Consider the following 26183-nt stretch of genomic DNA (forward strand, 5'->3'; position numbering starts at 1 on the left):
AGACATGGTACAAAAGAGAGCAGTGAGGCTCCAATATTTATATTTCTACAGACAAGCAAGTTGTTAACATTCTCACAAAGCCTCTGTCTCAAATGAAGTTTGTCTACTTCAGGGACACACTTGGAGTGGAGAATGCTTCCCTAGGTTAGAAGGAGCATTGATGTTGTAGCATTAAGGGCATATATTCTCCTTAAGTCAAGGGTATTGACTAGGTGCCATGCAATGTGGCTAGGGAGATTGGTTGGAGAGCATAAAGGCCCAGAGTGCTCCCTTAGTTAGAAGGTTTTGACCATATTGCTAAGGGTTACTTGGCTAGTGTGTAGAGCAAGTGCCCCATAACATCGGGCAAGTGTTTTTACCATTCAAGTATCATGTGACTACATGAGGGAATGTTAGAATGGCCCAGGGTTTCACCATTGGTTAGGGACACTGCCCTGGTTCCAAGTGACGACTACGATAGTTGGTGACCTATGACTAGTCTTGTGTTTACTTTGGTCAAGGGGTCCTTAGCCATATCGCCAAAAGGTATTTAGTTAGTGGGTGACTAGATCCTTTGTAAATGATATTTGATTAGTGGGTAACTGTAAATCCGTAGCATGATGCTGATGCAAGCTGCTTTCCATGTGGTTTTGGAATAGAACATGAAGTGGATGGATACATTAATATAGCGGGCTCATTCAATCTTTTTTTGGGATGGAGAAATTGTTCAACGAAGAGGACATTTGAGGAAGTCAAGATGAATACCTCCCTAACTAAGAGGGAGTGTTGATTTTTTTGGTAGCTGCAATCAATATTCATAGCTACTCAAGTCGGCCCCTAAAAGAAAAATTAAAAAGAAGAAATTTAATTTAAATTTTCCTCTGAAAGTCAAGTCGGCCAAGCATAAGGACACACCACTTGGGGTACCCTAAATCACTATAAAAAAGGTAAACAATCTCCTCATTTGATCACTCACAAACAACAAACATTTCTCTCTCTCACACGTGCAAAGAGGACTAAGGAAGAGGTCAAATTTGCTATGAAAGATAAATTTCCAAGGCAGCCAAGTTTGTCTAGATTTGACCAACATTGACCAACATCTTACCTTGCACGTGGCATCAATAATTGATTGTTTGACTGAGTTTTTTTGGGCATGTTTCTAGGTTCACCGAATCTTCTAAGCAATTGAAAGAGGCCGAATTTCAGCTTGTTGATTGAGGTTGACCAAAATTCTAGGCAAGTGTAGGAAAGCTGAATTTCAACCAGATTGACAAGGTTTGACCTATGCTAGATTGTTGGTCTAGGCTGACCAAGTTTGACTTAAAAAATATCAGTTGTACTTCACTGAATTGAACATTTTTCCTTAAGAAAAGGTTATCGGGCTTTTCTCGAGGTTAGGTTTCCCTAGGTAAATTTGTCTCTCTTTTGTGCTTGGCTATCTCTTTATGATCCTAGTGTCATTATTGCATTATTGTTGAGATTTTATATGTATAATTGCTTAATGATGTATATGACATAAGTTAACTTATTTAAGAAATCATTGAAAAGTAATTATCAAATTAAAAAAAATAAGAATTTACATTGCTTGCCAATATATTTTCTATATCGCTAGTTCCACCCATTGTAACTTCGCTTTAGCACTGATAGAGCCTTGTTAGGTTCACCTCTACCAACACTCTTTAGTTTTCCGAATTGCAATTTTATATGTAAAGTGTTAGGTTCGCCTCTACCAACACTCCTTAGTTTTCTGAATTGCAATTTTATATGTCAATGATCTTTAGGGACGCTCAAGTTGTATATAACAAATTTGTAAAAATTTCCTTGATGAAAAATTAAACACTAAACTTCAGTCAAATATTAAGCATATTTAAACCAATCCTAGTTGGCACTTTAACAGTCATTTAGTTGACTGTATGCATGCCACAGATTTGTTTTTTAACCTGGAGTTCAATGGTTTATTCTGATTTACAACACATCTTAAAGGAAGGATAACACCGAAACCCATCGTCGTAGTAGTTATTTCTTTGACTAACTATACAAGCAAAAATATCTCAATGAATTGAAGATGGCCCTTTTCTCTTATTATAGAAACCCGAAGATGCAAAACAATCCTATTTCCAGAAATGAATAAACTTTGGGGTAGGCTATGCAGAAAACTACAGGAAACAACAAAACAATAGGAAATGGTTTGCAAAAATAAGATCAAAATTTTCAAGAAACTCTGCCTAAAAACCCTGCTATACTACTCTTCCTTTTGTCAGTCTGCCTCTGTCCTTCGAAAACTTAGAACACAGCCATTTTTGAATTTTAATCCATTTCAAATGGCTATTATTTTGGATATCAGGGATAGTGGGCACATTGAGGTCAGCGTTGGCCTATTTTTTAAAATGTGTTTTCTAGATATTTATCAAAATGCAAAAATTGCTAAAAACGACTACAAGTTTTCGGAAATTCCTGGGAACTGTCCGAAATCATTTTGGAAACTAATCGAAGACAAGCAATTTTCAGAACAATTTTTAATGACTGGAAACGTTTCACAAACTAGAAACGGGCACGTTGGAAACAGTTTGCAGGATTCACTGTTCTCTTTGCTTAGAGAGAAGCTTATTTAGTCATTTTGATTAGAGTCCTCCATAGTCACCCTCTTCTGTAGATTATTTTGGAAACAATGCAAGTGATTTAATTTTTTCTTTCTTTAAAATACCAATTTTTGAATCGGTTCAATGGCGTTTTCAATGCCTTTCTTTTTTTCCTGAAAAATATATCTTTCTTTTTTGCTCCGTTAAAGACTAATTCTCATCAACTCGATTGTGAAGCAGGGTGCTGGAAAAGGCCAAAAAAAAGTGTGGGAAGAAAGAGTATGCATCTTTTGTTCTTCTGGAAAAGTGGAAACAATTTTTTTTTTTTTCATTTTAGAATGCGAAGCCTTCAAAGACAACAGGGAAAATTATGCAGATATGCTGGCAGCTAGCTCTTGGGATAATCTTACCGAGGGGTTTGTCGAGAAGCTGAGAGCATTTATTGTGAGGCTTCACAGAAAAAGGGCCGAATACATCAAGCAAATGAAGAAGCAATCTGTCCCATAGGCTATGTTTAGCCTCGTGGACATTAAAATAATTTTATTTCTTTCTTTCTTTCTATATTGTATTTTTAAACATACACAATTTTCTAGAGGTGTTTGTTCCATTCTTGCCAGTTGCGATTAAGAAGCTGAAAACAGGAAAGGCAAAGGACTTGGTTGAACTTCAAGCAGAGTATCTAAAATGGAGAGTGACCGCTCTTGCACTGCACATCATGAATATATTCAACAACATCATTTAGCAAGGATTCCCAAGAGACTGGACAACTAGCCTAGCAATACCCCTTTTTAAAAGTGGAGACATTAATAATCCATCCAACTATAGAACAATTATGATCAATCCTTTGTTTGCAAAGCTTTTCGGCAGCATGGTAGAAGACAGAATTAGCAAGTGGGCAGAAGTAAAAGAAAAGAGGGCAAGAGGACAAGCGGGTTTTAGGCCGAAACATTCTACAGTGGATCATGGCATCACGTTGAGACACATTGTTGAAAAGGTTTGGGAGGACAAAAAATAAGTATTTTGCTGCTTTGTTGACTTCAAAAAAGCATTTGACACAGCCCCTAGGGATAAGTTGTGGCATAGAATGGAAGAACTTGCAATTCCTGTGCATTATAGAGCAGCTGTCCATAGATTTTATGAAGAAGTGAAAGTCAAAATTAAAACCTCAGTAGGTATTTCAGAAAGCTTTAGAAGTGACATTGGAGTCAAGCAAGGTTGCCCTCTATCCCCCACTCTTTTTGGTCTATATATTGATAAATTGGAAGAGTGGCTAAATCTACAAGGTGGAGATGGTGTTCGGTTGGGGGAGTTTGTGATAAAAATTCTTTTATATGCTGATGATATTGTATTGATTTCTAAATCGGCCCATGGATTGCAAATGCACTTATATGCTCTTGAGCATTTTTGTAGAGCAGTGGGGATGCAAATCAATACTAGCAAGACCAAAATAATGATTTTTTCTAATAAAAGGAAGCAGAGCCAACATACTTTCTTCTTTGAAGACAACATTCTTGAAGAAGTAAATGAGTACCAGTACCTTGGGATTGATTTCAACAACAAACTCAATTGGGAGGACTGCAGAAAGAAGAGAATTTTAGGAGGGTGGAAAGCATTATATTCTCTTCAAAACAGAGGTAGAGAGGCAGAATTAGGGGATTGGAAAACGATTAAAGTGCTTTTTGGACTCCTCGTTTGTCTAATGATGCTATATGGATATGAATTGTGGACTAGCGGCACTCCCGTCTCAAAATGGAAACAAATTGATAAAATCCAAAAACGCTTGATCATGAGCAAGTTCAAAATAAAAAGTTCGGTATCTTATGAGATAATGTTGAGTGAAACAGGAGCAACTTCCATTGAAGCAATTGCTATGGTGCGGCTCATAAGATACCTAAAAAGAATTGAACAAATGAGAGTTGGTAGATGGCCTAATGTTATCTTCAATGAAAGCATGAGTGAAAAAAAGAAAACATGGATGAAACAAAACTACACATGGATGCAAAAATGGAATATCTACCTCAATGCTTATCCCACAAATAGCAAGGAGCTAAAGGATTTTGTTATGGAGAAGTTTCGTAAAAAGGTATGGGGAAAAGAGTTGGGTAGAAAGAAGAAATATTACATTGAGGAATTCAACCCTACGTGTGATTTACAACAAAAAGAGTTCATTGGAGCTAGCATTTCGTGGAAGGCAAAGGTTCTTATTGCTCAATTAAGGACCAAACCACATCAACTTCGGGGGGAAACAGGACGGTGGAAAAGACTTAAAGAAACTTGGGAAGAACGGGTGTGTACATTTTGCACGTCTGGGGCTGTGGAATCTGAAAAACATTTCATTTTGGAATGTGATGCATTCAAAGACATTAGAAAAAGTTATGAGAACATGTAGCATCAGTTTCTTGGCATTATCTTTTTTGCGAGGGGATTGTTGGAAGGTTGGGTCAGCTCATCATCAATTTGAATCGGAAAAAGACTAAATTGCAAAGAGCGAAAAACAGGTAACTAATGGTCTCATAGACTATTTTTAATCTTGTGGACCTTAAAATATCATTTCATTTCATTAAATAAAGCACATTATGCATTTCATTTGGCTTTTGAAATATGTGATAATTCTTAAATACTTGCTATCTTTCATCAAATACAAATGTAAAGAAATATTAATATAATAAAAAAAATGGAACACCTCCCCACTAGTTCCTTGTGTCAACAAATGCTATCATCATGAAATTGTTCATATTGCGCTTTTATCATTTCTTCACGTAGTTCCTTACTACCCATTCGTAAATGCTTACATTATGAAATTGCCATTGTAAAGAATTTATCAGTATACTTATGGTAGCTCGTCTTGAAGAAATCAATCAAATCTAATTGATTGGCTCCCTTTTTTTATATAATAAAAAAATGAATTACATCACGAAAATGCTATGCGCATGTCATATTCTCTTTCAAAAATTACATGGAATTCACACGTGGAAGGATAACCAATATGCTCTATCTCACATACTCGAATTTTTTTCCCAAAATTTCTTCACAAGAATTGATGTTGTCTTCTAGAAAGTAAAATATTGTACAAAATGAATGTTTCTACGCTTGTTAGTAGAAAACAGTATTATCTTACAACTGTACAAATAGAGCTACATATACTGTGCCAGCCATTGTTTGCACATATCCAACACAGGAAGTGCCCCAGTTTTTAAAGCCTGCCAGTTCCAAATGGTAAAGCATCATTAGACCTCTTAAACTACAGAAGCAGAACACAACTGATATTTTTGTACAAGGGTATGTTCTGAAGAATGGTATGTGCATTTCCAACAACCATTATAAAATTAGAAAACAGGTGTTCAGACACAGTGCAGATACTACTAAAAGATAACTTTGTCCATGTTGCCCCTCCTGGTATTTATGCAACAATATTAGTCTCAATCAAATCATTTATTTTGTATGCTAAACTAAAAAGAACAAAGGCAAAATAAAAAACGATGTGACTGGTAGCTCAGATGACAACATCAATCCTTAACGACTCCAACTTCTGAGTCATGTGAACTGATTGTCTTGGCAATCAACCTATGCATAGAATTAAATTGCTTCCTATAGATCATTACCGAACATCCATTTTTAGCAGTGTTTCCAGAACACAGTGAAGTACGGAGTGCGGGCACCATTTCTCTCCAAAAAGCCAGGGGCAAGGATCATGGGAGTGTTTTGCATATAGTAAAAACTTTTATATAATATAATGCAAATATATTAGAGCTTGACCATTCAGTTCAAGTCTTGTGGCTTTGTAACAAGTGGTTAACTTTAAGAAGTTACAAAGTTTTAAACAAGATATCAGGATGTAAACATAATTTTATGATAAGTAAAAGAAATGAGAAAAACAAATTCTATTATCTGTTGTTTCCCGTTGCTACAAGCAATTCTCAAAACTCTAATCAGTGATGACTAAAATGAATCAATGAATTCCTCTTTTTTCTTTGTATTTCAATAGCTTGAGCCCGTTAGTTTTCCCTGCAATCCCAGCACCTGACACTTAATTCCTAGCAGATTACAGATCTACTGAATAATTGCACAGCTTGGTTCATTAACACAATAAATTCAACAGAAACAAAATATACCAATGTCAATCAGGATGACACAATAGATTTTACCCAATCACAGTTCATCATTCACTTCCAGAATTTACTTGAGCTCCTGTACCGGGAAAATGGTCCAACTGAGAAAGATTACATATTACAAAAATTCCTTGGATTTGATCCAGCAGATAAGGCCCTAGATCAGTGTCGATCCCCTTGGCTGATCTGGATCTCCAATCTCTCCTGCACTTCCTCAGACACAACACACTAAAGATTACATATTACAAAAATTCCTTGGATTTGATCCAGCAGATAAGGCCCTAGATCAGTGTCGATCCCCTTGGCTGATCTGGATCTCCAATCTCTCCTGCACTTCCTCAGACACAACACACTAGAGTATCATCACACTCATTGAGATGCCTCTCTCAATCTTGTGCGCTGTATGGTGTGTCTTTTCTCTCTCCTTAGCTTTGCTTTTCTCACTTTTCATTAAGCTAAATACTTAACCCTAATCTCCAAAGTGATTGATGACTGAGATTAGATCTCGCCTAATTTGAGACCAAGGGCTGAGATTAAAACAAGATCATTAGAGTAATTATTCACTTTTCCTAAGTTCACTTGAGCTCAATTAGCCAACATAATAATTATCTGCTTTCCTATGTTATACTGGATTAAGTTACAAATGCAACTTGCTTACACAATACACTAGAACAAGTGTCCAAGGAAAGGTTGGGCGACTTTTGCATGCCTAGACACTTAGGCCTGTGTAGTACCTTCCCGAGCTACAAACATCAACTAAGCATAGATTTAAAAATTTAGTTTTTCTTCTCTAAATAAGGTTTTTAGCTTCAGAGCCAAACTCTCAGATTTGTTGGATGAGAATCCAGGGTTCTAGAAATATGCACTTGTTGGATATACATAGTGATACTCTGCAATCCTCCCTGTCTCAACTCGACAATCTCCCTTAGTCAGCTCACAACCCCTTAGTTCTGCCTTGTCTCCCTTAGTGCGGTCCTGTGGTTTGTCACACACCTTATTACTTGCTTAGAAGACCGAGTTAATGATCAACTGAGCCACGTGAGTGGCATATATATACTAGACTAGGGGGGATTTAGGGGCCAACCTGTCCCTTAACCGTCACCTTCAAATTTGGAACAGTCAGGCTTTATGGGCTGACTTGAGGCCAACTTTAGTTTATATATGTGTATATTAAAAAATTCTTTTCTCTTCAACTGTGAAGAGTTAGGAGGTGTGCAACCTATCATGAAAGGCCTTTCAATGGGCCAGCGATTTATGAAGTTTACCCTTCCATCTGGACAACCTTTGACATCAATAACAAGCTTTTTTAACAATCTCCCCCTTTCTTATTAATGGCAACACTTCGATATTACTATATTAGCTTTTGCTGATGTTGCCTTTGTCTGTATTGACTTCATATGTCCTTGTCAGCTACTCCCCCTGTTTGCATTCTCTCCCCCTTTGACATCAATGGAAAAGAGTTGCTCCCCCTGGGTTTGTGCTTTCTTTACTGAGGTAAGGGAGAGATCACTCCCAACTTCTATCTGAGATATTCAAAACTTTCTCTAGATATAGGTTTGGTAAAGATGTCAACAATATGTTCTTTGGTGTCAATATATTCCATTTTGACATTCTACTTGATGGCTTGTTCTCTGAGGAAATGATACTTGATTGGAATGCACTGTGTTTTTGAGTGCATGACATGATTTTTTGAGCTATTGACCGCACTAGTGTCATCACTAGAAATAACAATTGGCTGATCATATTCCACTTTGATGTCTTACAAAGTTTGTTTCATCCAGAGAACTTGGATACAATAGGCTGCTGCTATGTATTCAAATTCAGCTGTAGAAAGAGAAACTGATGATTGCTTTTTGCTTGACCAAGACACAAGACAATCTCATAGGAAAAACGCACTTCCACTAGTGTTTTTTCTGTCATCAATGCTACCTACCCAATCTGCATCTGTGTATGTTGTCAATGTGAAATATGTACTCTTTGGCTTAAAAAGTTTGTTTCATCCAGAGAACTTGGATACAATAGGCTGCTGCTGCTATGTATTCAAATTCAGCTGTAGAAAGAGAAACTGATGATTGCTTTCTGCTTGACCAAGACACAAGACAATCTCATAGGAAAAACACACTTCCACTAGTGTTTTTTCTGTCATCAATGCTACCTACCCAATCTGCATCTGTGTATGTTGTCAATGTGAAATATGTACTCTGAGGATACCAAAGACCAAAGTCAAGTGTGCCCTTTAAATATTGAAATATCCTCCTTACTGCTTGCATATGTGATTTTTTTAGTGCTGATTGAAATCTTGCAGCCATTCCTACTACCTACATAATATTTGGTCGTGGAGCTGTCAGGTAGACTCCCAATCATAGACTTGTAAACTGTTGAATTGACTCCAGTGGATTCATCATCTTTACTTAACTTGCATTTGATAATCATGGAGGTGATAATTGGTGCACATTCTGCCATTCCAAACCGCTTGAGCATCTCCTTGAGGTATTTGGTTTGGACAATAGATATTCCTTCGTTGGTTTGAGAAACTTGTAGTCCAAGTAAGAAGGATAATTCTCCAATCATTGAAATTTTAAATTCCTCTGACATTTCTTGGGGAAATCCATGACTCATAGCATCATTATTGCTTCCAAAAACGAGATCATCTACATATACAAGTGTAATTCGTAAATTGTCCCTCTCCATCTTGATGTAGAGATTGTTGTCAACAACTCCTCTTTAGAAGCTTTGTTGTTGAAAAATAGTGGTTAAGCTTGGCATACCATGCTCTTGGAGCTTGTTTTAACCCATAAAGAGCTTTCCTCAATCTGCATACATAGTCTTTATTTTCAAACAAGTCAAAACCTTCTGGTTGTTCGATGTATACTTCTTCGTTTAAATCTCCATTTAGATTTCTTGTCATTTGTATCACTTGCCCAATTTGCTTTGAAAAACCTTTCAACGTGAAATTGTCATTCTTTTCCAATATAATACGAAATTGTAAAGTACCTTTAATGTATCAAAGGACTCTTTTTGCTGCATTCCAATGTGTTTTCCTAGGACAAATGTGAAATTATTGATAACATTCCAACTACAAAAGTTATGCCTAGTAAGGTTGTAGTAAGATAATTAATCCTCCAACAAGTTGATAATAAAACAATTCATTTACTTCAGACTTATCATTTTTCCAAAGTTATAAATTTACCTCCATTGAAATTTTGATTGGATTAGAGTCTCGCATTCAAAAATTTTCCAACAATTTTGAAGCATACTTTGTCTATGAGATAATAAACCTGTTTGGTTGTTGCCAAACTTCAATACCCAAGCAATAATGTAACAATCCCAAGTCAGTCATATCACATGATTTAGAAAGACTATCTTCTTTTTCCTATATCAAATCATTATTGCTGCTTGTGATTATCGAGTCATCAACCTATCAAACCATAAATATAATTTCTTCACCTTTTTCTTTGATATATAAGTTAAGGTCAAATCTCTTCTTTTAAATTTTTTTGATTTAAGATACTTATTAGTCATTTCATACCAGGCTGTAGGGGCTTATTTTAGTCCACACAAGGCCTTTTCCTTTAGCTACAAATCCTTTGGGCTACTCCATATATACTACTTCTTGTAAATCTCCATTCAAGAATGCACTTTTAACATCCATTTGGTGTATCTTCAATCCAAATTGTGCAAAAAAAAGCTAACATCATTCTAAATGTTACTAATTTTGTAGTAGGAGCAAACATTTCTTCATAATCAATACCTTCTTTTTGCGCATATCCTTTTGCAACTAGCTTAGCTTTATATTTATCAATGAAACCATCTGATTTGAATTGTGTGTGAAACACCCATTTACAGAGTATTGGTTTCTTAGTTGAAGGCAATTTAACTAACTTCCAAGGGTTATTTTTTATCAAAGCATCATATTCAGTTTGCACAGCATCTCTCCATTCTTGTTTTCAATTTGCTTCATGAAAAGAAACTGGATCATAAAAATGCACAATTTCACTTATCAAAGCAAGATTTACTTGATTTACTTGATGTGGTGATTTTGACCTTGTTTGGACAAAATTGAAGAATTTGTATGAATCTTCAAATGAACTTCAAATTTTGGTAACCGTGGTCCTAGGTCATTCTTTCTCTGTCCTTGTTGTATTTCATCTGGCTTTGCATCTTGAAGAGTTCTACAGAACCATTTTTTCCTTTATGACCGTCTTCATTGGAAGATTGACTATCACTTTCTTTTTGGTTGTCATCTTGTTCTCCCAACTCTACTTTATCTTCTTCCTCTTCTTTGCTCCCTTCTCTTCTATGTCTCCTATATGTAACAGGAGTTTTGAACTCATGCTCATCATCATTAACTTGCAAAGCTTCACCTTCCATTCAGATGTATTGTCAAAACCTTTTTGTTTACCGGATCATATAACTTAAATGTATTTAATTTAGTCCTATATCCAATAAAGATGCATTTTCTACTCTTAGCCTCCAACTTGTATCTTTCTGAATCAGAAATATGTGCATATGCTAAACAACCAAAAACTTTGAGATTAGTTACCTTTGGTTTCCTTCCTAACCAAGCTTCATAGGGGGTCCGCCCACGAAATACCTTTGTCAGAGTACGATTTAACAAAAATATTGTTGTCTGCACTACTTTGGCCCAAAACTGGTTACTTAGATGATACCCTTCTAGCATACATCTAGCCATCTCTATGATAGATCTGTTTTTTCTCTTGTCTACCCCATTTTGCTGAGGTGTTTGGAAACAAATGTTTGTTTTCGAAAACCATGATGATAGAAAAGATCACGAAAATCGTTTGATTCATACTCACCTCACTTATCACTTCGGAACATTTTAATGCGTTGACCACTTTCATTTTCAACCATGGCTTTGGATTACTTAAAAGTGGAAAAAACATCATATTTGTTTTTCAAAAAATACACCCATATTTTTTGTGAGAAATCATCAATGAATGTGACAATATTTAGCACCTATATGAGATTGGGTTCTCATGGGACCGCAAACATCACTATGAACCAATATAATTACTCAAGCTACCCTTGTTTTTCTGCTATCAAATTTGAAGGATGTTACTTTTCTGCCATACATGCCTCGCATACACCTTTTACTTCTTCAACATTTAGCAATCCATTCACCAAGTTGGGTTTATAAAGCAGCGTTAAATAAAAATAATTGAGTTGGCCATATCTTTCATGCCATAATTGAGTTTTTGAGGTGGAACATGTTAGAAAAGATTGTTGTTGTTGTGGAACACCATCAAATTTGTACATATCATTCAACTGCAATCCTTTGGCAATAATATTATTGTTACAATCATTAATTAGTGATTTTACTAATTGAAAACAGATTACATCACTTATTTTACTAACTAAAAGCATATTTGTTGTTAAGCTAGTAACATGCAAAACATTATGTATAGTTTTAATACTATCTCCTGAAACTCTCATGGGTACATCACCTTTTCCCTGTACTTCATGAGAACTGTCATCACCAAGAATAATCATCTCATTATCACAAGGAGTGTGTTCTAAAAAAACTTCTTGTTTACCAATCATATGCTTGGAAACTCCCAAATCAATATACCAAACACATTGAGAAGCACATGTATCAATATGAGAAGCCATAAACAAATAATCAATGGAAGGTTCTCGAGGAACAACTGTACCATTCTCTACAAAAGGACTCTTATGCCTACCCCCTCTACTTCTTCCTCTACGATATTGTCTACCTCTAGTCATTTCAGCTTCAAGGTTTTGTTCAAGATAACATTCTTCTTCGGTATGATTATTCTTGCTACAATAATTGCAATGCTTCGAACTTTCATAAGTGCTTGTTTGATTTGAAGAATTTGATTTCCAAAATTGACTTTGGCACCGGTTAGATGTTCCTCCTTGATGACCTTTGTCATGACCTCTTCCTCTGTGTCTTCTTGCAAATGCTTGATCTGGAACATTACCATTCTTCTTGAGTCTCTGCTCTTCCTAAAGAAGTAAGCCTACACCTTATTCAAATGTGGGGATTTCATTTCTAGAAGAGATACAAAATGTTGATATTCATCTGGTAGGCTATTAAACAGAATGGCGATGAACTCTTTATTTTTAATATCTGGATCAATCTAAGTAACCGGATTCGTTATATAGGGGCCACGTGTCCGAATCCGGTGTGTCGGACACGATTCGCCCGAAAAGCACGTCCAAAAAACATGACACGTCGAATCCTATCAGGACACGTTGAATCCCAAGTGTGTCATGAAATTCACCAGCATGTCCCGATTTTTGACAGCGTGTACAGGATTCGTTTGGCGGAAAAGTGACCTGTGTTTGTCCGGACCATCTTTTGGAAGATATTTGCTGGTTGCATTCCCTTTATTTCTAGCAAGATATAGTGTAACACGGTTAGATGTATACTGGAAATCCTAAATGTATAGTGGATGTCGGATTTGACTAAATATTCAGGATGTACTTATTAAGGTTTTGTTCATGATGATGTCAATCAAGTAAGTTATTTGAACGAGAAGTTTTGATTGAGGAATCTTTCAATTATAGGATCACAAGACAGCCGTTTTATTTGTAAGTTTTATTTGTAAGTCATTAGTGGTGGTTTCTACTTTTCCTTTTCTACATGTATCATCCAGATTTTCAATAGAATGTTTCACATTCTCTTTGATTGGACTTGGTTTTCTTGTTTCCATATCTTTTCTGGGCGCAACTATGCACAAAGTTGCAGCGTGTGTATGGTTTACAACTTTTATGTGAAATAACATGCCATTAAGGCTTGCCCACATTGCAAAATCTGGGGTAATTTTAATCCTTTTATCCCAGGTCATTGATTAGAAACATAAACAAAATCGACCTAATGCCTCCACAATCACATTCTGCTCTGGCATAGATTGTGAATTTCCACTTGATACCATGCTCTCTGCAAAATGAGTCAATCTCATTAGTGCTGTACTCTCCACCAATATTAGATTTCAATGCCTCGAGATATTTATCACTTTGCTTTAAACAAAAATGTGTTGTCAGTGTGTTTATCTTACTATCTTGTAGTTGTAAGTTGTTTTTCAGTTATGAATTATGAATCATGATTTATGTGACCAGTACCATTGACATGTATTTGAATTTTGTATGTACTATGAATGCTATAGATGAAGATCTATTTTTGAAATAAATAAATTTGTATCATTAATTAAAATTTGTGTAAGAAATATCTAATTTTTAATAAAATAATATATAACGAATCCTACGTGTCCTGTTCCGGGGGGTCAACGTGTCCGAATCCGACACCACGAATCCTGAATCCTACGAATCCCTAATCCTCGTGTCAGGTGACTTAGGGATCAATTGTTAATAATTCACTTTTTCAATTCTTGTAACTTTAGAACATGCTTTGTAACATAATCTGATGCTACCATCTTTAGAGTAGTAACTTGTTCTACAACAATAAAATTCGAAGTTTCATATAAATTCTTCAATTTTGTCCAAACTTCACTAGCAGTGGTAATACCACAAATGTGAGGAAGAATACCATTATCCAAGGCAAAAGTGAGAAGAAATAATGCATTTTTGTTTTTCTTCTTGTAGTCATTGGTCATGGATTTTGAATTTTAAATTGTGCTTGTAACGATTTCCTAGACGTCACAGTAAGTCAAATTTTGTTCCTTTTTTGTTTCCAATTGGTTTCCATTTAATTTATGGGACTAGTCACATGACAAATGTTGATAGAGTATGTATATTAAGAAGAGTCTTTTCAGTAGAAATCACATGTGAGAAAATTTTGCCAACACGTTTTGAAACAGCTACTGTGGTTCATCATTGAGACCAGATGAAGATGTAGATCATGGCACAGGTTTAAATAGAGGGCAATGTAGAGACCAAAAGATCATATAATAGCTAGTTTATGAAAATTAATATTTTAATAATGATAATGTTCCTATAATGGCTAGTTTAAGAATAATAATATTATAATTTATAATAATATTTTAATAATGATTATTAAGATCAAATAATATTCCTACAATGGCTAATATAACGGCAAGTTTAAAAATAATAATATTATAATTTATAATAATAATTAAGATAAAATAATAATAATAATAATAATAATAATAATAATTAAGAAAGATCGAAAAACGTAAACATTAATAAGAAACAAACAATCCAAGTCAACCAAATACAGAGAACAGAGTAAAAAATATAAAATAAATAAATAAATAAAATAAAATAAAATAAAATAAATAAATAGGAGTCAAGACCTGATTAATGAGTCAAGATCCTATAACAAAAATAATAATTAAAGGAGACTAAAATTAAAACAAAGCAATCAAAAGGGAGGGTAAAATTATTATTATATTATTTTAATAGCTAGTTTATGAAAAATAATATTTTAATAATGATTATTAAGATCAAATAATATTCCTCTAAAAGCTAGTTTAAGAATAATAATATTATAATTTATAATACTTATTAATATAATTTTTTTAATATATATATATATATATATATATATATATATATAGTGAGTCAAGATCCTATAAAATAATAATTAAATGAGACTAAAATTAAAACAAAGCAATCAAAAGGGAGGGAATTTTTTTTTAAGGTGAGAAAACGGATCAAAAGAATATTAACATTAAATGCAAATACCTATATAGAAACAAAAAAATTCATAAATAGAAACATCAAACCTTAAAAAACAAAATAATCTGCAAACAAAAACAAACTAGGAGGACAGGACAAGGACCCAACTTCTGCTAATATTCCAACCATCGTCTCTATTTAAATTATTGGGCCTTTTTTCGATTTCCAAGGCCTCCTTGAATTTACAATGATGGAAATGACTAACCTTGGCAATGACATGGGCTTCCTCAATGCAGATGTGATGCCTAGATTTTTTTGCATGTTCTGCCAAAGTAGAGGAGCAGGTCTTGCCATGCTTGATGTCAGCTGCATGCTCATGAATCCTTTGATTAATCGAGCAGCCAGTCTCACTAATGTAGGGAGTTTCACAAGAGCAAGGGATAACATAATCACCTTTCATAATTTTGGGGTTCACAGGGTCTTTAATGGATCTTAGGGAGCTTCAGGTGGTATTTAGAGGCCTAAAGGTTGAAGGAACCTTATGCTTCTTTAGGATCCTCGCAATCTTGTCCGTAGTTCCTTGGATAAAAGGGAGATGAACCCCAAAAAAATGATCCTTGGTTTCTTTCTTAGCCTTAGGACATTTTTCAACTTTGAGGAAAGCCTTAGTACGTTGGTGTCTACTATACCCCTTATTAAAGAAAACACTCAAGAGGTGCGCTTTTTCCTCATTGAGATGGTTATCATTAGAAACCCTTAAAGCTCTAGTCACTAAAGTATTGAGAACACCAAGCTTTTGAGATGGGAAATGATGAGAATTAGCATGAAGGTATTGCTCTATGTGAGTTTTCTTCCGAAAAACTCGATGAGAAAGATATCCATCATCAATCCTTGAGAGGAGGACGTCAAGGAAGGACAAACTATTATTACTCCACATTTGGAATATACAATGTTGTACCTATATATATATATATATATATATATATATATATATATATATATATATATTAGTACCTAAGATTGGTCTCCACAATACAAAATATGGAATCTTTAGCCAAGCCACCTAATTTCCATTATTGTATGGTCACTAGCTGCTGCCCAACCATTAATAAAAATTTCTAAACCATTGTATGGATTTAAAGATGCCGTCACATGGATTTGGAAATATGTAATTGTACATGTTACGGATTTAGCGCCGCCACCATTTTTAGAGCCGTCGGGCCACTGTTGAGCTATCCTTTACAGATTTAGGGACAATGCATTTTTTTTAGAGTCGTTGGGCCACTATTGTTCTATCGTAATGAGCTGCCATTTTTTCTGCTGTTGAGTCATCCACTTTGCCTTGGCCATCTCTTTCATGTATTCTTTCAGCTGACCTGCAGTTGTAGGTACTGCGACAACATTTTCTGCAAAGGTTTTTAAGCCATGCTCATCTAATAGGAAAGGCATCCTGGCCTTCCAGATGACATAGTTGGAAGCTCCCTCCAACCTGTCCTGATCTCTAACCTCGGTTGTGGCCATTTTTGCAAAAAACTCAAACTAGGATGGAAATCTCTCTTTTGCTTGCTCGATTGCTAGCTCTGCTATTCACACCCCCTTATGGAACGACAAAATCTGTCTATTGCTACTGCCTACTACAGCTAGAAATATTGGATTTCTGAACTAGAAACCCTCCGAGAGATATCTCCCTCTGTGTGTGCACTTTCTCTTCCACTTGGTGTTGATTCTTCTCTAGCAACCTGCTGCAAAACCCTTCCATGCTCAAACACGAAATCGGCTTAGCGAAAATACTGAGTTGTTGCTCCCTCTGCTTGCTGAAATCGCTTCCCCAGACAAAGTGAATTTTCCTGCACCCTACAACTGGAAAATCGACCCCCTGTCCAGCTATTCGCACAGCCTGGCTAGGCATTGCACATCCCCTGAAAATTTTGGCTTGCTGCTCCCTCTAAACAAAAATATTCTCTCTGTTGCCTCTTAGCTTCCCCGTCTATCAAATATGCTTTGATACCATGTGAAAATTCCTTGAAATGCAACAATTGGAAATAATTCTCTTAACTGATTATTCAATTTATTATTTTTTCTGATTAATATTGAATTAACCACATTGCAATTTCTTCACAAATTAATATAAACATTGTGGAAATAAAAAATGCTCGAAACTGAGAAATGCTAGCACACATACAAAATAATGACAATTATTTTTGGACAAATGTCCCTGGAAAACCCAATGTGGCAAAATAGGTGCAGCAACTAAAGGTTTTATTATTATGCAGCAGTGAGAAATTTTGAGTACAACTGGATGCCCAAAATTGGCAATCCTTTACAAGAGAAACTGGCCACAAAAATTAGTGAGACAAATTTTGTCACACCAGGGATTGATCCAACTTCAAAACTGACACTCACTGGGCTCCACGAAACCCCTATGTTAGCCTTTGCGTCACACCTGCGTAGGCTCTTGTACGCTCTACTTGGAAAATGCACCTGATCAAATTGTTTGCCCAATTCAGCCTTTGAGAATGACTTGCTAGCCCCTTTCAGAAATTTCCCCAGCCTCCAGCAACTAAATCAACCCTTTGACTGGCCAAATCGAACTCTGCCTATGAAGCTTTTGCGCAAACCTTGCACAACCCCATTGAGGAAATTCGACCCTCCTGTAGCTGACTCTCCAGAACTGGAAAACTTCCTCCAGACTCACTGTCTTTGCTCTTCTTTGTATTTGTGTTCCCTATCTAGCTTAAACTCTTTTGGTAGAACGTTGCTTTCTGGAAAATCGAACTGCCCAACAAAACTCACTCTCCGAGTGTGTTTCTCATCTACCATCGACCCCTTCTTACAATCTCCAGTTGAAACTCCAAAGGCCAAGATTAAAACTTAATCGATGGCTGAGATCATCTCCAAGTCAATCTGTGTGAGTTTCTAGAGAATTCTCACCTTTCTCAATTAATTGCTATTACTTAACCATTTTTCGTAAGTTAGACTTAGGAAATTTTTAATTATGGTCAATTAATTTCATTATGCGATCTCTAGGTCAAATTTCTAGAAATGATTTCTGGGTTTTGGAGAACTCCTGTGTTTTCGCCTCTCCACAAAGTTTCAAGACTTGAACACCACCCAATGCTACAAAAACTAACAAGGGGGTGGGTTGCTATTTGTCAGGGCAGGGATCACAAGAGAGAGTTTGGTTTTCAGTTATTAAGAACCAACTCAATAAATCTTGAGATTATATTAATACTGAATGGAATGAAGTGTAAGATTTTGCTTATTTCTTCAACCCTCCTTACCAAGTAAACTGTATTTATTAACATTGATTCAAACTAATTTTTCATGAATCAGACACTGATGTCTTTTGCTGAGCAAGTAGTTCTTTGTTTTGGCCTTCACTTGCTTTCATGCTAATAAACAACCCAACTGGTTCCTTTGAGGAAATTACAAGAAATTTAAGTGCAATGTTAACTGGAAATGATATGCTTACTATTCCATCGAATTTGATGGGTAAATTTGAACAAATTGTTTGTCTTCCATTCAAATTTAGTGAATTTTGAACATGATGGTCATAAGTAGCCAAACACAATGAAGTAGCTTTGAAGCAATGTATTTTCAAGCTAGACAAAAAGATGTCAATTCTTCATTTTGATGGCTCACTTAATACTAAATAGAGAGAAGTTGGATGTCAAGATCTTGAGTGTCGAAGTTTATTTTAAAGCTCAAAAGCTTAATGCAAATCAACAAAAGGTTATGGACGTTGAAGTGCATATGGGCTATCATGCTCTTACAGGGTGGTAGGACCAAGTTCATGCATTGGCAACTCCGCCATCACAAGATGGGACGATTTCAAAACTACTATTCACTCTCACATTGTACTTGTACTAGATGTATCCTTTAGTCCCACTGACCTACTTTTGTGGTCATTCGTTGAACATTAGTAAAATGATCTTAGCTTATCTTATTCAAGAGAGGTTCTATCCTTTTGGATAGTGTACATGTCAGCACGCTAGTTGTGACCAAAGTCACCTGGTTCGAGTTTGAGTTCAAATTCGAAAACTTTGAAGTTTGCATAAACCAAGAAAAAATTTAGTAATAAAATTGGCATTAAATTCTACATATTATAAAATTTGAAAATTAAAAAATATATATTATAAAATTTAGTACATACATTATATATGCATATCATAGATATGAAAATATAAATAAATTTAAAATTATAAAATTATAAACTTTAAATAATAATAACACGTGGTATAAACTTTATGCTATTAATATAGTCTTGATCCGGATGGAGCCTCTGCGATCGCTCGGTTCTGGATCATGATTGCAATTTGTCAGGGCACCTACAGCTTGTGACTGGGGTTAGGCTCCTACTCTTTCACCCTTGTTGACTGCAACTCTTTGCTAGCACAATCCATTTTCCGTTATTCTGGCACCTGGGGCACATGGGCACATTGTTTGGGCAACTGTCGGTTGGCATGATTTTTGTGTGGACCTCCTTTCACTGACTGTCGACTGAGATGGAGGTGGATATGGTTGATTACTCTGAGGATCCTTATGAATCTGTGCCTATCTGGACGATTTCTCCTCCACAATTGCCGATCACCTCCTCAAACATCTCCCTGCAGCTTCCTACGACATTGGTGGGTGACCCTAGGGTTTTCTCGATGCCGGTTTTTTCTCAGCCCTGCCCCCTAGCTCAACATTTTGCGCCGTCGGCCGATCCATCATCATCAATGCTACCGGTTTCTGGTTCATCGGATGCTTCTTTCTATTTGTCGGGCTTTGACTATTCTCAACCCTCTCCAGCTTCGCTCTAGTTCCTTGCATCCTGTTTGGACCTGTCCTCAACCTTCTTCTCACTGGATCTCTTGGATTTTCCCTCCTCGACGACCCATTTCCCATCTAACCTTCAGGACCTGGGTCCCCATTGTCCTCTCTCATCGAATCTTTCCACCCCTGTCCCGCCTCCTCTGGTTGCAACACTTCCTCATCGGGTTTTTTTGAAGGCACCTCACTTCCGCCACCTGATTTAGGCGAGGGACCTAGGGCTAGTATTGGACTAGGTACAACATCCAATCCCTCTATAAACCCTCCCTCTGGCAAGTCAGCCAGGACCGTTAAGAAGTTCAAAGGCATTAAGGCTGGGAGCAGGAAGATTTCACTAACTTTTGGTGAAGACCTACAGATGGTTGATGTGCTCGACTCTGCTGATAGGGCATTGGTCAGTCAGGTTCGAGGGAGGTCTTATACTGTTTCTCGATTGAGACAATGGATTTTGGAAATTTGGGGCCAGATGCTTGATGAACTTCCTTCGGTGGTTACATTATCCCGTGGCTGGTTCACCCTATGCTTTCAGCAACCTGAATTCATCCCTTGGGTCCTATCAAAGTACTGGCACATTTGCACCGGTATTACTCAAGAGATGGAGTCCTCTATTCGACCCAGAGTGTGAGCATCTGGGGGTTGGCCCAATTTGGGTTCGACTACCAGGACTTCCGCTTCATTTTTGGTCCGAGGATGTCTTTAAGAGAATTGGTAATGCCTTGGGGACCTTCCTGGACTATGATAAATCATACATCGTCACCGGGAATATGGCAATGGCTTGCATCTTGGTGCACTTGGATACACGAGAAAGCTTAGAGGAAAATTTGCAGATTCAATGGAGGAACACATGTCGCATCTAGATACTAGATTATGAGGGGGTACCCTACAGATGTCGTCGGTGCCATAAAATTGGGCACCTGTACAAGGATTGCCCTTTGCTTGCTTCTAGTTCTGCTTTAGTATCTCAGCTAGAACACATTGTAGCGGATATTCCAACTGGTTCACTGGGCAAGAGACCTGCAAAGGTTGTTGGGCGCCCACCAAAGACCACCTCACAGATGCAAGGACCATGCAAGGAAGTTGTTCGTCCACCTTCTCCTCGCATTACCAGATCTTGTGCGGCTGCGACTACTGTTGTTAACAATGTAGGTATTTCTTCTCCGCTCTTCCTTTTTTTACTGCATCTATATCTGTATCTCATCTTAGTGCATCTATTTCACATTTCATCTATGCACCTACTTTTGTGCACCCTTCTATTACATGCCCCCCAATATCCTCCCTCTCCACTTTCTCCATTACTCCTCCTTATATCCCTAATGTCCCACTCTCTGTTCCCTCATCTGAGCCTTCTTATGATTCTTGTCAGAGTCATCCTTACCTCTTCCGTTCCTTAATCAAGTCATCATCCGAAGACTGCTGTGGCATTGGTATTGTCACCTCCTCCATGTCCACCAAAACACCCCAGCGCAGACACTCCAATATCTCCAAGGCTATCATCCAAGTTGGATTGGATGTAGCACATGGTCGACAATTACCCATTGACAAGGTCCTTAGAGCATTGACCTCTCCCCCCCGGTTCTGCATGAAGTGGTTATCTTTCAATTGTCGTGTGATGGCTAGTCCTACAAAAAAACTAGCCTTCAGAAGACTTTTTGAACTTGAGAAGGTGGACATCATTTACTTATAGGAAACTCTTGCACTTAGTGACCAGATCACCACCTCCCTAAAAGTACTTGTACCTGTTGATTTGGGGTAGCATCGGATGTGCTCTAGCCACGAAATTCGGGGGAGAGGTTGGGGTACATGAGATCTGTGAAAATTTTATCACTGCAGCAACTAATTTACTTTTCCTACTTATTTCACCATAAGTTATTCATGAAATTACTTCAATAAACATTAAAATAAATACTGCTACAGATATCACACCGTAATACAGAAACAAACATATGCACAATAATCAACACATTGACACAATTATTTTGGACTAATGTCCCCGATAAAACCCAATGTGGGAAAATTGGTGCAACAAGGGAGGATTTTATTATTCAGCAATTTTCAAGTACAACAGGGTGCCAAACTAGCTTATCCACAGATAGACAAATTTCCCAGCAGTTCTACTGAACCCAACGTAGGCCCTACTGACCTTTGCGTCAGCCTACTGAGACTTTGCGCAGCCTCTCTGGCCTTCTGCGTCACTCCTCCCCCTCCACTTTCTCCATTACTCCTCCTTATATCCCTGATGTCCCACTCTTTGTTCCCTCATCTTGAGCCTTCTTATGATTCTTGTTGGAGTCATCCTTACCTCCTCTGTTCCTTAATCAAGTCCTCATCCGAAGATTGTTGTGGCATTGGTATTGTCACCTCCTCCATGTCCACCAAAACTCCCCGGGGCAGACACTCCAATATCTCCAAGGCTATCATCCAAGCTGGATTGGATGTAGCACATGGCCGACAATTACCCATTGACAAGGTCCTTAGAGCACTGACCTCTCCCCCCCTGGTTCTCCATGAAGTGGTTATCTTTCAATTGTCGTGGGATGGCTAGTCCTGCAAAAAAATTAGCCTTTAGAAGACTTCTTAAACTTGAGAAGGTGGACATCATTTACTTATAGGAAATTCTTGCACTTAGTGACCAGATCACCCCCTCCCTAAAAGTACTTGTACCCGCTGATTTGGGGTAGCATTGGATGTGCTCTAGCCACGAAATTTGGTGGAGAGGTTGGTGCACATGAGATTTGTGAAAATTTTATCACTGCAGCAGCTGATTTACTTTTCCTACTTATTTCACCATAAGTTATTCATGAAATTACTTCAATAAACATTAAAATAAATACTGCTGCAGATATCACACCATAATATAGAAACAAACATATGCACAAGAATCAACACATTGACATAGTTATTTTGGACTAATGTCCCCGATAAAACCCAATGTGGGAAAACTGGTGCAGCAAGGGAGGATTTTATTATTCAACAATTTTCTAGTACAACAGGGTGCCAAACTAGCTTACCCACAGATAGACAAATTTCCCAGCACTTCTACTGAACCCAACATAGGCCCTACTGACCTTTGCGTCAGCCCACTGAGCCTTGGCGCAGCCTCTCTGGCCTTCTGCGTCACTCCTGTAGCCTCTGCGTGGATGACGCAAGCCCTGCTACCTCTGCGTGGTTTCCTCTGGCCCTATGTTTGCCTCTGCGCTGATCTCTCATCTCTCTGTTCCGTACTTGTTGCCTTGTGACTGCTCTCCAGACCACTGATTCAATTTCTCAGCTAACCTCGCTCCAGGAATTGAACTGACTGGTCTCTCCCTCAGTGTGTTCTCCAAGTGACCCTCAAGCCTCCTCTTATACTTTTCTCATTGACAAATCAACGGCTGAGATTAAGTCCCTAATCAATGGTTAAGATTAGATCTGGCTTGATCCATGTCTTTTGGGCACCCAGTGTACTCAGAAAAGCGCTGCTTAATAATAAAACCCTCAGATAGTTGCACCGGTTTTTTTGCATTTGGTTTTTCCGAGGACATTGGTCCAAAAATAACGGTGTCATTGTGTGTGCTTGTTTCTGTTTCCTTCAGTTGATGATCTGTAATATGTTGAGCATGCACTAGTGCTTATTTTCAGTATTTACATTGTAAATAACTTGTTAAGTAACAAAACAAGTAGGTAGGTATAAATTAGTAAAGTGCATGGAGGGTTTCAAGCTGGTAGACTTAGAAACTTCAACATGGTATCAGAGCGTGGTTGCAGATCACAAGAGAACTAAGGACATCAGTCGAGCGGAGCAATAGCAGCAGAAAACAACTGTCCCGAGTGATAGAAGCTATTTCTAGCAGAGCAGCAACAAGGGAAGGGTGACACAATACCTGCGTCATCAAGGGAGAGACAGGAAGAGGCAATGTAGAGGCTAAGGGAGGCAAAGGGAGACTCACACAAAAGCTAGGAGGGTTGACGCAGTTGGCTAAGGAGGCCGGGTTGCTGGTGCCGGGATTGCGCAGATCCTAGGAGCTCTCACCTTCAGGTTGCTGAGGTTTAAGAGGTTGTGGGAAAGTTGCAGAGTGGAGCTGGTGAGGTACTGTTGTCAGAACAATACTTGACAGGGAAAGGCCAAGAGGAGGGAGTTGCTAATGAGGGTTTCTAGCCGAGAAATCCGGATCAGTGGTGCGGTTGCACAGACGATCAGAGTAGGGGGCATCTCGACATCGGCAGAAGGATTTCCAGGAGGGAAATCGAGACTCAGAGGGAGTCACATCGAGAACTTCCAAGAGGGAAGTAGAAGAGCATCATGGCACTACACGGAGTAAGAGACTAGGACAGACTGGACGGAGCATCAAACTTCGCAGTCTGGAAGGCGAGAATCTTATCTGTACTTGATAGAAATCATGTCAAGCACTTCACCTTGAAGATGATAACTAGCTTAGCCGACCCAGTTGAGAACGAAAAGTACGAGGCGACAATGGCGAGGGCCAAGAGCATCATCCTTGACGGGGTCAAGGACCATGTAGTACCACACATTGCTGAGAAGGAAATGCAAATGAGATGTGGGAGGCCTTAAATAAATTGTACCAGCATACCTCTGTGTAGAGAAGGATGTTACTAGAAAATCAATTGAGGTCATATTAGATGAAGAAGGGAGAACCGATTGACACCTTCCTTGGAGGACTGAATGAGATCCGAGATCAGTTGTCTGCCATAGAAGCCATGCCGGATCAGGAATTGATGGTAAGGACAACCCTGAATGCAGTCTCTAAAGACTAGGAGGTATTTTTCCAGAGTATACTAGGCAGAGGGACACTTCCACCTTGGGATGAGATGTGGGTGGCTCTTCGCCAAGAAGAGATTAGACGACAGACAAAGGCGGGAAGCAACAGTAAGGGGATCAGAGTCAAAAAGGAAGAGGAGGAAGATGTTGCCCTAGCATTTGACGGAAAGCAAGAAAAGCGGAAGAAGAAGGATTTCTACAAGATCAAGTGCTTCCACTGTGGAGAGCTGGGTCATTATGTGACCCAATGTCTAAGGAAGAAGAGTAAGGGAGAGTCTTCCGAGACTAAGGCAACGCCAACAAGGGCAAAGAAGGAAGTGGAGACAGACAATGGCTATGCCATGAGTGCACACACACCACTTGAGTGGAAGTGGGGAGACATTGAGCTGTAGTCAGGCGGACTACAGGCGATGAGGGGCAAGATCCTCGAAGTACCCAGCCTCTTGGATTAGACCTTGCTACGGGAGCCTCGAAGAGAAGTAGCAGGATTGGCGGATGTGGGTAGAGATGGATGCAGATGGAGCAGTAGAGAGAGCTACAGTGCAGGAGTCCCAAGACAACGCGAGGCTAGCAGGCAACAGCAGTGAGAGAGGCACGGGAGTGTTGCACCAGTGTAGGATGGCACAAAGAGGGGTGCAACGGTTTATGCGGGGAGTTGTTGCAACAGTGCAGAGGTCAGAGAGGGAGCACTTGTTAGCGGTAGAGGGAGCTTCAACGTCAAGAGGGTATCTAGCCCAATAGAGAGGTCAGAGTTGGGAGATCAGTTACTTACTTCTCAGTAACTGAGTTGAAGTGCAACGGTGGGCAACACGATGCAACATGATGAAAGAAGTTGCAGTGTTGGGAGAAAGAACCAGCAGCAGCACGGATGCAGAGGGAGTTGCATTACGGATGCAGCAGTGGCAGTGGCAGATTCATGGGTAGCAGTACAGGATGTAGCAGTGCAGAGGATGATGGGCAGCAAGCCTAGCATCAGCACAGGGACTGATGCCGGGTGATCAGAGTATTACTCAATGAGGAGTATTGCTAGAGCACAATCCTCGCTAACAAGGAGTGTTGATTTGGTAGCATCGGATGTGCTCTAGCCACGAAATTTGGTGGAGAGGTTGTGGCACATGAGATCTCCAACACCTAGAAATGTTGAAGTTTTTAAGTTTACTTAGTTAGAAACCCTCCATGCACTTTATCTGATTTATTCCTACCTACTTGTTATTTTCCTTAACAAGTTATTTACAATGTAAATACTGAAAATAAACACTAGTGCATGCTCAACATATTACAGATCAACAACTAAAAGAAACAGAAACAAATACACCATATGACACCATTATTTTTGGACTAATGTCCCTGGAAAAACCCAAT

The 26183-nt window shown here is 38.2% G+C and overlaps 1 protein-coding gene across 1 annotated transcript in view; it reads right to left on the reverse strand.

Annotated features, from left to right (window-relative positions):
• Positions 1-5403: 5403 nt before the first annotated feature.
• The window catches only part of LOC149225021 (zinc finger FYVE domain protein), a 366932-nt gene continuing 346152 nt past the window's right edge, over positions 5404-26183 (reverse strand). Inside the window, exon 33 of the mRNA XM_089388331.1 lies at positions 5404-5758. Coding sequence (XP_089244457.1) covers positions 5693-5758 — 66 coding nt within the window. The 3' untranslated portion in view covers positions 5404-5692. The remainder of the gene's footprint in view (positions 5759-26183) is intronic.

The sequence above is a fragment of the Pinus tabuliformis genome, chromosome Q (genome assembly GCF_031772625.1).
Source record: "Pinus tabuliformis cultivar Carrire ecotype Pingquan chromosome Q, CPIR1, whole genome shotgun sequence".
Taxonomy (NCBI): Eukaryota; Viridiplantae; Streptophyta; class Pinopsida; order Pinales; family Pinaceae; genus Pinus; species Pinus tabuliformis.